The sequence below is a fragment of the Eptesicus fuscus genome, chromosome 8, assembly GCF_027574615.1.
Source record: "Eptesicus fuscus isolate TK198812 chromosome 8, DD_ASM_mEF_20220401, whole genome shotgun sequence".
NCBI lineage: Eukaryota > Metazoa > Chordata > Mammalia > Chiroptera > Vespertilionidae > Eptesicus > Eptesicus fuscus.
In genome coordinates, this window is record NC_072480.1 from 45,576,988 (window position 1) to 45,595,984 (window position 18,997).

General features: G+C 34.3%; 1 protein-coding gene across 6 annotated transcripts in view; it reads right to left on the reverse strand.

Annotated features, from left to right (window-relative positions):
• The window catches only part of MYCBP2 (MYC binding protein 2), a 310,827-nt gene that overhangs the window by 51,152 nt on the left and 240,678 nt on the right, over window positions 1-18,997 (reverse strand). For 4 of the 6 annotated variants that reach the window (XM_054719873.1, XM_054719871.1, XM_054719872.1 and 1 more), the window contains 3 exons: window positions 17,855-18,010; window positions 1,289-2,932; window positions 251-420 (listed from right to left, as the gene is read on the reverse strand). In XM_054719873.1, the coding sequence (XP_054575848.1) occupies window positions 251-420; window positions 1,289-2,932; window positions 17,855-18,010 (1,970 nt within the window). The remainder of the gene's footprint in view (window positions 1-250; window positions 421-1,288; window positions 2,933-17,854; window positions 18,011-18,997) is intronic. The other 2 variants (XM_054719875.1, XM_054719874.1) reach the window with 1 other exon arrangement.

Consider the following 18,997-nt stretch of genomic DNA (forward strand, 5'->3'; position numbering starts at 1 on the left):
ACATAATAAACATCTGTTAATAAGGCATATGTGCCACAGGCTAGTTGTCTTGTGTTATCATAGATATAATTTATTTTTGTAATAAAAACAGCTGGCCTAGCACAAATATTAAATTTGTATATTACTCTAGTTATAAAGCTGGTCTTTAATATGAATTATGTGGAGTTATCTGATATAATATGATCATAAAAAGATATTTATAAGGTTTCTCCTCATCATTAACAATATAACCAGAACAGAATAAAAATACCTTTTCCCTTGCAGCAGCCTGTTTTTCCCGGAGGTATTTTTCTCTGCAGCGATCACATACCAGATACCAAGTGCTTCCTCCTATGCCACCATCACCACAGTTACCAGCCCATCCTCCACAAAAATGCCCGATGCTATTGTAACCTTGTCCACCAGCATAACGGCCACAACCTTGAGACAAGAACAAAGTAAGTGACCTTCGGTCTGATCCTTGCCATTTATACATTACCTCCTCAAGTAAGCAAAATACTGAAGCAAGTATCTCACTTTTTAAAAATGGCTATTAACTATGCCAGAAAAATTGATTACCAAAAAAGTAATCAATTAAATGATAGCTAAAATAGTACGTACAGGCAGGTGGAAAGAAATATACAATGTGCAATCTGGGTACATTTAGATTTACTTAAGTATGCCAATAAAAGTAAACAAAATAGAAATAAAATATTCTGTAAAAATGATATATTTTAAGAAATCACATATTTTACAAAAGGTTTCAGGTATAATATGTAGAAAGAGAAACCTTTTCACCAAACTTGTAATGGGTAAATTTTGGAATACTAATCAATTGTTATAGAAATCCATACATTTAACTAAAATATAGTCTTCTGATAAAACAGTTGATATCACTTCCATAGGAAAATGCCCCCACTTCCCTAAATCAGTATAATGTAATTTAGTTTGTAATTTTGAGCAGGAAAACCTGAAATCAAAGTAAATCTAATACTGGGGTCTTTCCTCTGTGTATAGACATGTCATGATTTCTACTGTGTGACATACCTTAACAGCAAGATTTGGGTAGCAAAAACAGTTAAAAAATAAACAATGTTTCAAATGTAATATATTAAAATAAAATAGTACTAAATTGCCTTACCTATTTTTTACAAAAAAACCCTCTTAATTTATAAGATACTATAAATTCTGAGCCAGTTTCCCTGAATTTTAATATAATTTATAGAACATTTCAAGTTAAAAATACCTATTAAGTATTTTTACAAAAATTACTTATATATATGTATATACATTTAATAATATCATTTACCTGGGTGAGCTTGTCTCATATGGTATGTCACTGGGTATGGATGTGACTCTCCACACAGCTCACAGATGGTATCTTTCTCTGGTCCTCCCACTGCCAGCTGGGCCATCTCACCAAATAAATTACCCCTGGGCCGAACTTCTGCCTTTTCTTTTTTCTTTTTTTCTTTTTTGGCCTTCTTATTCTCTTTTTCGCACTCTTTCTTTTTAAGGACTGCACAAGAACCAGGACTTGGAAAAATCATATTCTGGGAAGCTGCTTTGATAGTGGCCAAAGAAATGTCTTCCCAGAAAGCCACTAAATGTTGTAAAGTTAAGGGAAGAGGAGATTTGGACTTCATTGGGTGGTGCATGGACATTTCAAAAGTGGCTTCAGTTTTCGCATCCTCACATTTTTCATGCAGAGGTGGCTCCTTAAGCATAGACAACACCTTATTTTTGTTGATACTACCCATTTTAGATATATCTGGTCCATGAGGTGCAATATTAAACATATTCAGAGCAGATGATATTTCCAAAGAGTGTCTATTTTTTAACTTGGTTTCCTTTTCTTCTGTAGGTTGTTGGCTGTTTAAACTACTTCTTATAGGGGCATGTTCTTTGGAAAGTTCAGGATTAAATTTTAAAAAAGAAGAACAAGCCATTGCATCGTGCACTATGCCTTCGTGCCACAGGAAAGAGGCAAAGACTGCTCTGGCACACTCAGCCACCGAGGGAGACATGGCTTGTTTGGCTGGCTCTAAAGGTTTGGCTCCATCTCCTTTGAAGAGAAAGCTGGATTTTTCCTTTTTGGGCCTGGTGTGTCTATTAGCACATTTTCGACTTATTTTGGGGGATGCTCTCATGTCCTGTTCCTCTTTCAGTGGGGCTTTTCCTATGCTGAAATGAACTTTATTTGAACCTTCTTCCCCACTCTTAAATTCACTGCTTTCATCACAGGTACTATCTGTTAGACTATTCGTTTTTAAAGTACTTGAAGTGCAGACTTCAACCACCTCACTGTGAAGGTTTTCTTGTACCACATGGGGAGAAGGAGCTCTATTTTCGGATCCGGGGGAATCTTTTGAATCCTTTGGTACTGGTTTTGGTTTTGGTGATGTTGATCGTCCCCTTAATGGTTCTGTGAGGGGCATTTTCTTCTTGCGGAGGGTATCTGGATCAAGTGTGTAAGAGTCTGATTTGGAACGTTCCCGAGGAGGATCAAGTTTTGTCTTAACAGGAGTGGTACTTTTTTGAGGTAGATTTTTATCATGTGGTGAGGAGGAGCGGGGAGAACTAGCACCAGATGGGCTAGACCTATTGGTTGGGAGAGTCTTTGGTTTAGGAGACGATGACCGAGAACCTGGTCCCGGGGATTCAGCTCTGAAACTAGAAGACATCCTCCCATCAGATTTCAGCGTCTGCAAGGTGTTATGGTTGGGGGACAATGACCTACTGTGAGAATCTGACCTCAACTTCGCAGCATCAGATTTCAACATGAGGGATTCACTAGCTGATAAACCTTCGGTACCCCTTGGTTTCTTTGGATCAGCAGTAGTCCGGCTCATACGTCCATCAGGTTTAACTGATCTGCTGTGTTTGGAGGACAGTTCTGATTTTCCTGATATAGAGACCGGTCTAGAAGATGTTGAGATAGTTCCTCGGTCACCTGTGTGGTCCATTTCATAGTAAAACTTGTTAATAAAATTACAACTTACTGATAATGTAGTCACTAAACACTGATTTTAAAAAAAAACATAGCTAAAACATTTATATTGCTTGTCAAAGACAAAAAGACTTGAAAAATAAAAGAAAATACTTCTCATAAAATTTCTAGTACATAATTATACAACCATTTCCATCAAAAACAATTGTCATGGATACAAAGTAGCTATGCACTAATATGAATTATCCACCATATCTGAACCTCAGCCTTGGAAGAATTAGTGAGCATTTAAATTCAGTGAGAGACTAGAAAGAAAAAAAAACAAAACACCCAACTAATTTTTTTGGAATAAAATATTGGGAAAACATATGTGTTTTTTAAATATGAGGTAGTTGAGCTAAATTTCCAGTACAATGATATCTCCAATCCTTATTAGGGATGTTAATGGTGCAAGTCTTGTTAAATTAGGAAACTGAATTTATAAACACATTTATCTTTTTCAAGTCTACAAACAGATACAATTAGGTGAAAATAGAACTGCTAAGGAGATACTAAATTTTAATGCTTGAATTACAACAATTTATAGTTAACATAAGAATGCCCAAAGGTTATTATTTAATTACATGTAATTCAGGCAGTCTATTGTTTATAAAAAGATTGTACTCTAAAAGTTTATTTAGTTTATTAAGCTTAGCTGGTTAGAATTTTGAGCTTCTGTCCCCTTGGAATAAAAGAGGATCCTCAGAATTATTCCAAATCTGAATTGTGGCGGACCTTGAAATAAGGAGTCAAGAAAATAAAAGATAAAACATATTCTACCTCTTTTCTAGTAAAAACACTAGATATTTCTACATGGACACCACTGCTTTGGGTATCCTGACCCTCAATCGGTGTATCTCCTTTCTACTATTTCCTGCTTCCCTTTGTCACCAGTAAGTGGTACAACCTACAATATTACCTTTCCTCCCTAAAATAAAAATTTCCAGTCTTAGTGCAAGTGATATTAATTAGTTATAAGAAAAGCAATCTGATTAAAGTGATACATGTGGTATAAATAACTGAAAATTCATACATCTTGCTTGCTAGATGTATTTATATATTTTTAAAAAGGGTACTTAGCAAATTCAAATACATTTGTTAACTGGTTACATTTCAGGTATTTTTTAGGGTAGTATGTGTTTTGGCTTGCGCGCGCGCGCGCGCGCGTGTGTGTGTGTGTGTGTGTGTGTGTGTGTGTGTCCGTGCATGCAGGTGCACATGTGTGTGTAGTCACGTCTAGCTATTGTCAAGGCAATGTTGCTACAGAATCTGACCTTCTGATAGAAGGTCTGCAAGAACTGGTATTTTTATCTATTACTCTTCACAGATGTAATGTCAGGAATGGGTCCCTGGAATAATAAGTGCTCAAAAAATATTTGTTGAATGAGTAAATGAATTCCTGTTTTCTTAATGTTTCTTCTGCTAGTCCCAAATCTTCAGATTCTCCAAAAATCCACTTCTTACAATTATGGCTCCCAAGGCCACAGGGTAGAGGCGACAATAACCTTGTTGTGTAAGAGTCGGATGCTTGCAAGTTAAGTAATTCTGAAATAACAAAGTATGGCAAACAGCATATTTGGAACATATTTTAACTGCATCATGCCAGTGTTTAAAATAATTACTCATTCTCTGGATGAATAAAAACAACTACTAAATATAATGCTCTTCAGTTTCTTGTAATTCTTTTTTATTCTGTCAGCAATTTCATTGATCATGTATGTATTATAAAACCAGTATGAGAGACTGGGCTAAATTAAGAGGAAATGTGGTGAAACAAACCACAACACACACAAAAATAATCCAAATATTTATGCTGTCACAAAACAGATAAATAGATCTTGCAATCTTTGTAAGTGCTTTCAAATTGCAGAAAAGTAGTTTAAGAAATTGCTGCCCATTTTACTGATCTAGTAATAGAATCAAAGAGAAAATTTTGTAAACATATATACTGAATCCTTGCCACTAATTTTGAGTGTGTAATATTTGGAGTACTATTTTTTTTTTTGTAATCTGATAGTGGACAATGCCTTTATCATCACATTTATTTTAGAAGCTGAATTATATATATTTAAAAAGAATTATATCATTTGTTATGTGTGTAAAACTATATGGTAACTGATGTTTATCTTCATTTGGGTTTCAAAGTTTTGAGGCAGGTAGTAAATATTACTAAAATTTGTCATGTTATGGCTGTTTGAAAGATCAATAAACATAAACAAATATTTTGCTAAAAATCTTTAGGTCACATAATACTTTCACATTATCACTTAACTAATTCATCATTAAACTAATTTCATGATTATATTTGTCATATGTAAATTTAAATTATAATAGGCAAAATATATTCTAACCTCAAAAGAATTCTGAAAAACAAAACAAAAACGGGACAGAATAGAAATTTAGTACATTCAAATAAAATTAGTAATCATGTTTAATCTTAAGTATTCATTCAATAATAACCTGCATAATTTTTATGTCAAAATTGTAAACCTTCAAATTATATGATACCATACTGTAATATAACAATATCTTACACTGTAACATTACATGCATAATATGTAGTATATATCAGGTTACATAACAGTATATATTATAGAGATCAGGTCCTACAGAGATCAGGTTCTATAATACTATTTAATATACTACAGTATTATAAAGTATCACTGTCAACTATATAAAGAAGAAATGTAAGACTGTTTTATCCATTTCTAAGAAAAAAATAAATCTAAAAATTACCTTAAAAATATATACAGTATATTAGCCATTGTTACAACATTTTTAAATAAAATTTTCCTAAAGTACAGAATTTTAAAAGTTTAAATATTAGTCAGACAAAAATACGTATAGTATACATTATTCTATAGTATTTTAGAAAGCTAAACATATTTTTAAATTGTCTGAAATTTTATCAATTGTCAATATAGTTTAAACATTACTATGCTTAAATTTTTAAAATGAAGTGACTAACAAAATACTATAAGGAAGACTCATGTCAGACAGAACAGGTAACTGATAACTAAGTTAAGCTAAAAAAAAAAAAATTAACCTAATTACCAGTGTTTCAAATAAAACACTAAAGTAGGAAAATAAATTCTGCATTATATAACAGAAAAACGACTTAAAGAGCAACTGCTACAAAAGATACTATATTCTTATAGGTCACAATGTGCCTCATGACATATGCAGGTGGGACCAAAGTAGATTTATAGCTGTTTGTATGGAAAAGAATACAATAATTAATAATAATAAAAGAATAAACTCTCTGTTTCATGTACTCACAACTGGAAACCTACTTTTGCCCCACCCTGTATATTCCACTTTTTTCTGAAAATGATTTACAATTCTTCAAATCAGGCACTTCTTTCTAGATACTATTTTATTTTTTAAGATCTCATACAGGTTTGAGATTAAGTAAGAGTAATATTTAGCCTACAGATATTGTCAACATGCATATCAGGATAATTGCTACTATAGTATTGAACAGATATATCTCAAATTAATCCCAAAATATCAAAATTTAAATAAAATAATAAACTTTAATCTTAAAAAATGGAATGGGATGAAAATGACTGAAGTGAACTAAAATGTCTTCATTGAAACCACCTATGTGCATTAAGAATGGCCCATCCACGAATGCACGCATACCCACCCTTCAGTTTGTGAGACAGAGATGAAAGAGCAGAGGCAGGCCCAGCTACACCATAATTTTTGTAAATGCGCTCACGAGAAGCAAGGTTGCGAGATGGAGATTCTACAGTGAAAAACAGTGGCAAAGAAGCAGCACAGATTCAATGGAAAAAAAATTAGCAGAAAACACAAGCAGCAACAAAGCATTTCAAATGGTATGCATGACTTAACTATTAATAAAAGTTTATTCAGCTAGATTTTTCAACAAGTTTATATTTTTCTAAAATTCAAACAGAAAACAAAGGTCAAAATAGTTAATTTAGATTAATAACGATAGCTTTAAATGTGGTAATTTAAACATTAAGTAAGGCTTATAGCTCTGATAAATCAAATTTGAGCATTTCTTTTTAAATTAATACTACTTAAACTTGCTTTTCTTTATGGACCTGGGGAGTATTATGTTAAGTGAAATAAGCCAGTCAGAGAAAGACAAGAATCATATGATGTCACTCATATGTAAATCTAATGAACAAAATAAACTAACAAACAAAATAGAATAGTTTCATAGATAGAGAACAACTGTCAGAGGAGAGGAGGGTTGTGGACTGGGTGAAAAGGTGAAGGAATTAAGAAAAATAAAAACAACCCAACTCATAGGCACAGACAACAGCATGGAGAACACCAGAGGGAAAGGGGTGGGGGGAAGGGGTAGTCAGAAGATAATAAAGGGGAGATAACAGTGATGGAAGAAGATTTGAATTGGAGTGGTGAACATAAAATACAGTATACAGATGATGTATTATATAATTACTAGAGGCCCAGAGCACGAATTCATGCACCAGTGGGGTCCCTCAGCCTGCCCTGCGGGACTGTGCTGAAACCGGCTCTCCGACATCCACTGAGGGGTCCCATATTGTGAGAGGACACAGGCTAGGTCGAGGGGCCTCAATGGTGCACCATCAGGGCCAGGAAGGGAGGTGGGAGGTTGGCCAGCTGGGGACAGACCACGGGAGGATTCCAGGGTATGTCCAACCCATCTTGCTCAGTCTCAATCAGCCGGACCCCAGCAGCAAGCTAACCTACCAGAGTGTCTGCCCCCTGGTGGTCAGTGCACCTCATAGTGAGTGGTTGAGTGGCCTTACCATATCATTAGCATATTGCGCTTTGATTGGTTGAACGGCCGACCAGTCAACCAGACACTTAGCATATTAGGCTTTTATTACATAGGATAACTGAATCTATAGTCCCCTTGATTTCTGTAGGGACAAGTGACTATGATGATTCCAATATGTATCTCAGAATGGACTCAAGTTAGCATTTATGATTAATTATTTTTCTTCGTTTATCATCAGTGAAAAATGTTAGTACCAATCCCAATATTTTGTGTTTGTTTTATAGATCTTATTACTGAGGTACCACACATTTTTTTATACATTTCACAACACAAACACAGAAAGGAAATTTACAAATCACTGAAAGATGTTAAACATTCATGATTTATCATGCTGAAAATGAAGTAAAGTTAAATAATTTATCTTTTAAAAAGAATTAACAGAACCTTAAAAGTATAGTCTTTTAAAGAAGAGAAACAGTCCAGAGATGGAAGACGCTGACCATGCCTTGCCATACTAGCTGACAGCAGCTGTGCGTCACTGAAGGATGCCCAGGACCAAACTAGAGACGGTCGGACCTGCATCACCACCATTTGTCCACCATCCAGAACTGAAATATCATTGCTGACATGTACACATAAGGAACTGTTTGACATTGAAATTGGGACTCAAAAGAACTGTTGGCCCAGAAAGAAACTCACTACAGACTGATTCATTTGCCTCTCAGCATAACCATTATGGCTTGTCTCATTTTCAGTTCTTATAAGTGTATTTCTTGTATCACATGATCTCATGTATCTAGGGGAAATAATGAACAACATAAACTGATGAACAAAAACAGACTCGGAGACAGGGAAGCATTGATTAGACTGTCAAACCTCAGAGGGAAGGTAGGGGAGGGTGGGGGAAAGAGGGAGAGATCAACCAAAGGACTTGTATGCATGTATATAAGCCTAACCAGTGGTCACAGACAACAGGGGGGTTTGGGATGGGAATGGGGGGATGAGGACAAATATGTGACACCTTAATCAATAAAGAAATTAAAATAAAAGTAGTATGCCAAAAATATCTCTATCTAAATCTTTTAAAAAATCCATTTATTTAAATTTTAAATTTTAGCAATTAAAATAAATATAAGTAACTGAGCTGAAATATATTCAGGTAATGAGGTAACTTTCTTAATATTATTGAAATAAAAAAAAACTGGATACAACATATATTTTCTCAAATCAGAAGAGTAATAGTTGACTGATTCATTATTATGGCCAAGATTAAAGGTGAACTACTCATAAACCAAAAAGTTATTCCATGTAAGATACTGAGTACGTATCATGTGTCAGACATTGTTCTAGCCATTGAAGATAAAATGATGAACAGAAATAAAGTCCCAGCTCTTATGGATCTGATCTTAAGGTGAAAGAAGAAATGAACAAATAAACTTGGGAGTCATAAGCATGCACATGTTGGAAACTATTACATGCCTGGATAAGACCACTTAGGGTGTGAGGTCTAGAAGAGACCAAAGCTCTCAGACATTCCTAGGAATACAGAATACAGGATGTAAAAAAGAGACTAGAAATGAACAGTTGGTGAGATAGGAAATATTCAGCAGGCAAAGAAGGAGATTCAAGGAAGAAAGGTAAATTCTGTCTAACATTGCTGATAATTTAAGTAAAATGAGATCTTAGAATTGACAAGTGAATTTAGTAAAAAAGAAAAAGAAAAAAAAAAGCCAAAGACTGATTCTAGCAATTTCTGTAGGTAAGGACAACTACAAGAATACCTTGCAGTGGGTTCAAAAGGGAATGGCAGTAATGGATGGAGAGATGTACTACATGCTACCAAATCATTTTAAACAAAGTTAAAAAATGTTAGGTTTTTTTTTTTTTTTTAAAGATATGTCTCCATTGATTTCAGAGAGAGGAAGGTAGAGGGATAGAGAGATAGAAACATCCTATATAATAAAAGGGTAATATGCAAATTGACCCTAACTGTAGAACCACCGGGAACGACCAGTCGCTATGACACGCACTGACCACCAGGGTCAGACGCTCAATGCAGGAGCTGCCCCCTGGTGGTTAGTACACTCCCACAGGGGAGTTCTGCTCGGCCACAAGCTGGGCTGACAGTTACGAGTGCAGCAGTGGTGGCAGGAGGCTCTCCTGGCTCCTCGGCAGCGCTAAGGATGTCTGACTGCAATTTAGGCCTGATCCTGTGGGGAGCAGGCCTAAGCCACAGTCGGACATCTCCTGAAGTGTCCCGGACTGTGAGAGGGCGCAGGCCAGGCTAAGGGACCCCCCGCCCCCCAGTGCACAAATTTTCATGCACTGGACCTCTAGTTAATGATAAGAGAGAATCATTGATTGGCTGCCTCCTGCATGCCCCTCACTGGGGACCAAGCCTGCAACCCGGGCGTTTGCCCCAACTGGGAATCGAACTGTGACCTCCTGGTTCATAGGTTGACGCTCAACCACTGAGCTACAACAGCTGCAAATTTTAATATTTTTGAGCATCCTTCTTTTTGAAGACTATAAAACTCAAAAGATACCAGGCACTACAAAAGAAATTCTTATGCTATTTAAATATCATGTAATACATAGTCTGCAACTATCATTGAAAATATCAGTTAGGAGGATACCAGTTCTTGACTGGAAGAATTATTCAAGGGGAATTCCAAATCCCACTGTAAGGATATAGTCTTGTGGCTTGTCCGCTAAAGTCTGTGAAAACTGAGTTTATCAGAAGGACACAGAAGCAGGAAATCAGAATTCTATCTGATTTAGGAGCTACCATAAACATAAATGTGAAAAACTATGAGGATAATTGTAGGATAGGATAGCAGATGTTTAAGAACAAACTCCTGGAAAAGGTTTTGAAGACAAAATAGCCTTTAAGTCTTTTTCAATTTAAAAAGCCTAGAGAGATTGGATTCCTAGGCATTATTCAGAGTAAGAAGAAAAACTTCATTTGTTTATTTTTTAAATCCTCACCTGAGGATCTTTTCCACTGATTTTTAGAGAGAGTGGAAGAGAGAGGGAAGACAGAGAGAAACATCGATGTGAGAGAAACACATCCATTGGTTGCCTCTTGCACAAGCCCTAACCAGGGCCCGGGCCAGGAAGAAGCCTGAAACCAAGGTAAGTGCTCTTGACTGGAATTGAACCCAGGACCCTCCACTATGCAGGCCAACACCCTATCCATTGAGCCAAACCGGCTAGGGCAAAAGGTTATTGTTAAATGCCTAATAAGTTAAGCTGTAACTACAGATAACAATTGTGCTATGCATATAATTTATACAAATTCTGCTCATTTATACTTTGATATAGTTAACTTTTTAAAAGACTCATGTTTTTCAATTTAAAAAAAAAAGAAAGTAAACTGATAGTATGAAATATCACTGCATAATATATATTTATGTCCAGAATCCAATAAATGTATCGGGAGAAAAGTGGAATTATGTGAATGATAAAGGAGTTTAAGACATAGAATAGGAACTAAAAATTATTTACATAAATGTTAGCATACTAAATGAATAATAAAAGAATGAAAGATAGAACAAAATTTCCAAATAAGGATAAAACAGAAATAAGCTTTTCATTAGAATATAACATTAACCCACATGATATGAATGCAGAAAGGAAGAGGAATGAAAATATGTAAGATGGATAATCCTCAAAATATGATGTGTCTCTAAATGACTTCTAGATGTAACTGTACTTGGATAAAACATAGGTAGCATATTACTGATTATATAGTAAATCCCTAGTAAATATGGTTAAGAGATATAAGATTAAGGAAAAGCATATCACTTCAGTTTGTGGTGGACGAGATAGAAAAATTCGGAGCAAAATATGATATATATCCTAGGCCTTAGAAAGAATATTTCAAAAAATTCCAACAAAAGATTAAAGACTGCTCCTTGAACAGTGACTTGAGACACACAGAAATAAAAACCTGGTTTCCCAAAATTGCTTATTAGTTGCAAGGGAAAAAATAGTACTATCCGTTAGAGAAACAAGACCTGTTTGATCAGGTGATTAACAATAACCATATCCTGCCTTCAGAAGATACAACATGTATTTAGCACAAAGACAGCTAAAATGCAACCAAAACTAAAAGGCTTTCAGGATAAAATAGTTGTTTGCAGAAAGAATAAAAAAGCAAGAACCAGTCACTGCCTCGAACCCAGGAAATGTATGAATCACAGATAAATTAGAGGCATGTTCCATTTTTCATTGTTGTTGGGAGGCAGGGGGCAGGACTTTGCTTCCATATTCTCTATCAAACTCAGAACAGACAACCAGAGCAGCCTGTGATAGTTGGACTTTCCCATCTGGTAGCTTATCCGGGATGTTGCCCAGGGATTTAAGGTACAAATAAGAAGGTTAGAGAAAATGACCTCTTGGCTTTTCCAATTTTTACAGTTTATGGAAGGTAATTGAGATGAAATTGGAAAAAATAAAATTACTGGAGTTAAATCTCTCTTATTTAAGCCTTAGGTTTTCTAGTTACCAGTTAAGTGTATAACTTTGGGTAAGTCACTGAGAATTCCTGTATCTCTAAAATAAGAGTTAGATGCCTTTTTTGGGTACCTTAAACACTAGCAATTAATTATGCCATCATATGACATATTTCTTAAATAAACTGAAGGGAGAAGAAAGTCATTCCCTAATGATAAGTGATGAAAAGTCTGATTTAAAAAGATAAATAAGTAGTTGACTTGGGTGATGGTATCATGGTGTATGCATATGTTCAAACTCATCAAAATGTATACACTTAAATTTCAATGAAGCTGTAACAATATTTAGTTTTAATTTTGCTAAGTCTAAGCAATGAGATATACTACTGTGTAGAAGTTTTAGAGAAGAGTGTAAGATAAGGAAGACCGAATATGAAAGTAGAATTTAAATTCTTTGAGAACTGTTTTCTAGTCATGGCTGATGTATCTCAGTGGTTAGAACATCGTCCCTCACACCAAAGGGTCATGCGTTTGATTCCCGGTCAGGGCACAAACCCAGGTTGCAGGTTCTATCCCCAATTGGGGTGTATGAGGCAGTCAATCGATGTTTCTCTTTCATATCAATGTTTCTCTCTCTCTCTCTCTCTTTTTCTCTCCCTCTCCCCCTTTTTCTCTCTCTCTGGAATCAATAAAAAAAAATGTCTTTGGGTGAGGATTGAAAAAAAAAACTTTCTAAATTAAATTAATTGCAAATCATGACAATGCTTTAATGATTTTTACTTAAAATGTACATGTAAATAATTTGATGGAGTATTTACATCTTATCAGTCAGCCATGCCATTGTTAGTTATGAAAATGCCAAATATGTTTTTTCCCCCAAATATGCTTTTCATATTCAAATTATATTATAGTTTACTGGAGCTAAATTACCCAAATGAACTAATTTTTTCCTTAAAATCTACTTTTTATTCTGTTAATGGTATTAGGTAAGAATTTTATCTTTCAAAACAAAAACAAGAAAACTGACTTCCTTCTAGACTGGCTCCCCCAACTGTGATTAGCATGTCCTGTGCATTTTCTAGCCTGAATATTTCTAAACTTGTTTCTTCCTCTACATTCCGACTCTAATTTACTTAGTTTTAAAAGCCCTACTCAGCTTTTCTTTGGACTTCCTGCCTCTAACTTTCGCCCTTTCTCCAGGGTCTTTTTCATATTTTCAGTTCTTGCATAAATGTAAAACTGATCCTGTCACACCTTTTGTTTAAAATTCTGTGGAACTACCTATTTCCCTCCTCTGCTCCCTCCCTTTTATTCCCTAGAGGATAAAGTCTAATCAACTAAGTATGGCTTATAAGACCCTTTATGGCCCCATTCTCCCTTGTGTAAAATGCTGCCACTAGGGCATTAACACTCTCAGCTACAAATGCATGAAGTTTGTCAAATGAAGCATGTTTTCTAGCATGATCAAGTGAGTTGATTCATATGAAGTGGTTAAAATGGTGACTGTTATATGGTAAATGTTTGAAATGTGTTCGCTATTTCTATTTCATACTTTTTCTTCTTTCCTCAAACTACCAACATACTCTCCACATGTTAACTCTGGGCTGTTGCCAGCTTCCTTTTTTACTGATACAAACAAAAGAACATCCGTAAGCTCCTAATACTATACCTTCTTCTTTCTCTCCTGTTATGACAGATAAACCATGTGTGCTCCTCCTTAGCCAACCTTTCCACCTTTTTGCTAGATTTCATCCTCTCTCCTATGCAAGAATATTGTTCAAGCAACTCTCCTGTCTCCTGCTTCATCAACTCTCTCTCTATTGGGTCATTCTCCTTAGAAAACAACCTTGATATTATTTTTTTCCATTAAAGAACAAGTAAGTCAAAAACATCTCCAGACGTCACATCATCTCTCCTAATTTCACTTTGTTTTTCTTTTCCCTGTAGAGTAAATCTTAAGAGAGCAGGTACAGATATCATTCTCTACCTCAGTCCACTAGAATCTTATTGCCGATTTGCTTACTAAGTCTAAAAACTACACAAATAATTTCAAAATAAAAGAGTAAATTATAGAATATACTTCTTTCTCTCTCATGCATGGTAAGACAAGGAACATTTGTAACTTTCATTTCTGAAATTATTCTATTTCACTAGAATAACTGGTGAAGTAATTTGTTTATATATACAGGTATGTGTGCATTTATAATAAAATAATTTTGCTAATTAGAAAGTTTTTTTTATTATTAAATTAATTTTGTTAACATGTGGAGAGTATGTTGGTAGTTTGAGGAAAGAAGAAAAATGTATATGTTAAAATTATATTAACATATGCCGGCAGGAAAACTTATTATCCTTTCGAAGAGACAAATCTGATTTATCTTAGTCTTTATAGTTCATTTTGAAATATTTCATTAAATAATTTGGTAAAATAAAATAGTAATTACACTTTTTTTTAGAAGATTTGTAACGACCCTTTAGATCAGGGGTGGGAAATATCGACCCATTAATTTAACATGCCATATTATTTCAAATTGCAGAGATTAGTGAAAAAATTATGCTTCAGAAAAAATACACCCTAAAGAATTACTAATAGGAATGCTCACAGAAATGTTAGATAATGTTGACATGGGGGCAGTTCATGTGTATCTCTGTAGAGCTCATCTACTTAGCTGGGAACTTGAGTTACGACATTCTGGAAATCTTTTGCTTTCAAACCAAGCTACATTCTTAAAATTAAACTATAAAGGGAAAATAACTAATCTAAGTAAAGCTAATACTCTAGATGCTAGAACTAAATGTAAGCAGAAATTATGTATATGAATAAATTTTGCATTAATCATCAGTAGGCATAGTTGAATATTTAAAAATATGGCCTTTGTAGTTAGTAGAACTGCCTCATGTTCTGGATCTACCATCTTACTATGACAGTTTCTATAGCAAATCATTTATCTTCTCTAAGCCTGTTTCCTTATCTGAAAATGGAGACATTATCTCAAATGAAGATGTATTAAAGTGCTTAGGTACAGTGTTTAATACATAGTGGTGATGATTCATACAAGCAAAAATTAACAATATGATTTTCTATACATGTTTTATTTTAGTATCACAAAAGTATAAAATAAAAATGCTTCTCATTTTACTAATTAGTAAAGGGAGTATACGTAATCCATCTTCTAAAGCAAGATGACATGCTGGTTGAATGGATGGCAGTGAAGTTCAGGAAAGGGTAACTTACTCAGATAGTCCTAATAATGGGCACTCTGCCACATTTAATTTTCCTAATAACATATGACGAATACAATTCTAAGTTATTTCCAAAATATTAAAAACTATTTTTGGATTCCATAGCCTTTTTTTAGTTATGCTAAAGATGAAATCTTCTGGTTTCTAGAGTTTGGAAGTCAAACTTCAGTGAAATTCTGCTGAGAATAAGAGGTAGGTGAAAAGATCTAAGTAATTCCTGATGTTACAGTACAGGCAAGTAATGATTCAGAAATTTGGTGAGACATTTCTAGGCTACAATTTCAAATTTATCCCAAGATGGTGGCAAAAGAAGTGGTGGTACTAATAACACTTAGATACAATATGCATAAAATTATATTAACATATGCCGGCAGGAAACTTATTATCCTTTCGAAGAGACAAATCTGATTTATCTTAGTCTTTATAGTTCATTTTGAAATATTTCATTAAATAATTTGGTAAAATAAAATAGTAATTACACTTTTTTTTTAGAAGATTTGTAATGACCCTTTAGATCAGGGGTGGGAAACATTGACCCATGGGCCGCATAAAACTTTGGAAATCATTTGGTCTGCTCCTGCCAAGGCATTAGGAGTGAATTAATTAAATGTTTGATCAAATACAGCAGGCTAATTTTTAAATTGATAATTTTGTATGGCCCACAAGTGATATAATTATCCAAATGGTCCTTGGAAGAAAAAGGGTTCCCTTCCCCTGCTTTAGACAGAACAAAAAGGTCCTTATTTCTTAGTTCTCCTGCCTATTGTCACCAAGACATTATCAGTGTAATTTCTATTTAAAATTTTATACATATAATATGAATTTTCTGATTATGACTTATTTTCCTTTGTTTTTTCCCTAGATCTTACCTTTAAAACTTCCTGCAACCTGAATATATCTAAATGAAAAAGTCTATTGCTCCATAAAATGAATAAACTAAGTAAGTTTTTACTCCTCTTTATCCTTCTATAATGCTTATCAAGAAAGAAAAAAAACCAACTATTTCACACATGTGACACTATTATATTTCCTTAAAATTCTCTTAAGAGACACTCAAATGAATGTCATATATAGAGATGATTAGCTAAATTGATACTACTTATATTTATAAACTAACTTCATTAGTTGAACTTACCTTACGTACAAATCTAGAAAAGTTTATATTCTTGCATATGTTTTACCTTAGTTAGATAATTATATCACAGTTAATAACATCATTTGCTAATGATGTTATTAACTGTGATATAAATGATGTTATTAACTGTGATATAAATGATGTTATTAACTGTGATATAAATGTTATTAACTGTGATATAAATGATGTTATTAACTGTGATATAATTATCTAACTAAGGTAAAACATATGCAAGAATATAAACTTTTCTTAGTATATATATATATATATATATATATATATATACTACCCTGATCCCTAATAAAAACTAAATGAGCTAGCGTTATCTTAAGTAATCCTAATAACTGTTATCAAAGTAATTTTGTAGAAAAATAACTTAGACAACAGTGTGGATGTAATTTATTAAAGCAAAGAGGTCATGCATTTGAATCCAAATAATGGTTTTGTAAGCTAAGACTTTCATAAACTATCTCACTCAGTGAGTGTATTTATATATTATATAGCCAACATGTGAACTGAAGGCCAAGAAGAACATGTTGTCATATTGTAAGGAACTTAGAGAAGTGTATGTGGAAGCATCAGGAGGTCATTAAGAAAAAGGAACACTCAGTTAAGTGTAATTTTTTTTGGATCTATTTGCCATATTGGTGTGAGGTATTATCATGGATGAAAGGCAAGAGCAATCCTAGGATGCTGAACTGGAATCAAATGATCAGTTTAACGTGTTAAGAATGAGAACAGCAGCAAAAAATAAAAAACAAGAGAAGAAATAACAATTTGAAAAATTTTGGAAACCTAAATTGCTATACATTTTTATGAGCAACAAATTCACTTAAAAGAAACAAACCTGCCCAGTACATTCTCTCTTCCACCTACTGGAATAGTGAAATAGGTTTATTCTCTTTGGGCATCTCTAAGTAACAAAAATCCAACATAAAACAAAGAACGTTATCCCTATAACTGGTGCTTAGCATGGTCATGCATATTATAAAAGAAAAATTTAAATTAAATATGCTTTTCCTAATATATTTAATTCACAACATATTTGTGAATACAGGAATTAGAATAGAAAGTGTAAGTCATATTTTAATAACTACACTAAAAAAAAAAGTGTGATTAAAAACAAATGTCTTAGCTGCAGAATGTCTTAGCTCAGAATAGCTTAAATGCTTTAAAAATGTGGGGAGGAATAACAATCCTCATTAAGTAAAACCAGTCTGTTGAGTTGGTAAATTATTAGTAACTGATAAACAACTCAGAACAAAGCTTCAGCAATAGCTTAATGAGGCAGGTAAGACTGACAGACTTACTCTGAAGCTGAGGCTGCTGGAAGGAAAGGGGCTGTCCGAACACAAATGGGCTGTGGACTAGGGAAGAGGGAGGTTTTGCAGCTTGATCAAAGATGGAAGGAGCTGGGAGATTGGGCCGTGACTGAATTGAATTCAATATGGCACTCAGTTGGTCACCTGCAGTGGGCAAAACAGTCAAAACTACAACTTGTTATTAATTAACACCCCAAATGGCAAAGTAAGCCGTGTTTTATGACATTCAGATAGTCAAACACTAAATAAAACTATGCCAATTCAGAAATATGTGGAAGTTGGTGATCATTATCCTGAAATTAGGGACCAAAAGTTTCATGTTGTTTTAATATTGGAAGCACCCCACAAAATCTATTATAACAGCCCAAATCCATTTAAATTCATATACAGCATCTAGCAGCAGCATGTGAGAATACCAAGTCTATGAAGAACCTATGATACATTGAACATCATCCTATATAATAAAGAGCTAATATGCAAACGGTCATCACGCCCTCACCTTGGGGCTCGGGGACCTGAGGTGGAGCCCCCCACCCAGCGGGGCTTGACGGGGGACCTGAGGCTGTGTCCCCCGCCTGGTGGTGCTTGACGGGGGTGGGGCCAGCCAGGTCTGGGTCTCGCGTGATTTTGAGGCACACGCAGGTGGGTGGGGACTTGACTCTGGGTTCCATAGTGCACCCCAGACTCTGACAGGAGGGAGATTTTCATATATATTTTACTAATTTTCTTTATCTCTTTCTATTATAGAGAAAGGGCAAATAACAATATTAAAGTATTTCCTCTAATTAATTCCCTTTTAATATGCACGAATTTTGTGCACTGGTCCACTAGTGTAAGAATAAGTGAAGATCTAAATGTCTTTGTATGAAGTATCTGACAATGACTAAGTACACTTCATGCAAAAAATAAGCAAATAAGATGAGGTGCTTTGTTTTTTTTTAATGTGGAATTCAAGGGAGGCAAAGTATATTTTATTAACTTAGTAATATATTTATATTATAGTTAAAAATTAAAATTTTCATTTTTAAAAGTTAATGTTGAAGAAATTATACATTTTGAAAAGCATGATCTCTTTTGCTTTAATGGGTAATATAAAAATCTATATGATAACAATGTAAAAAGGAATATGAG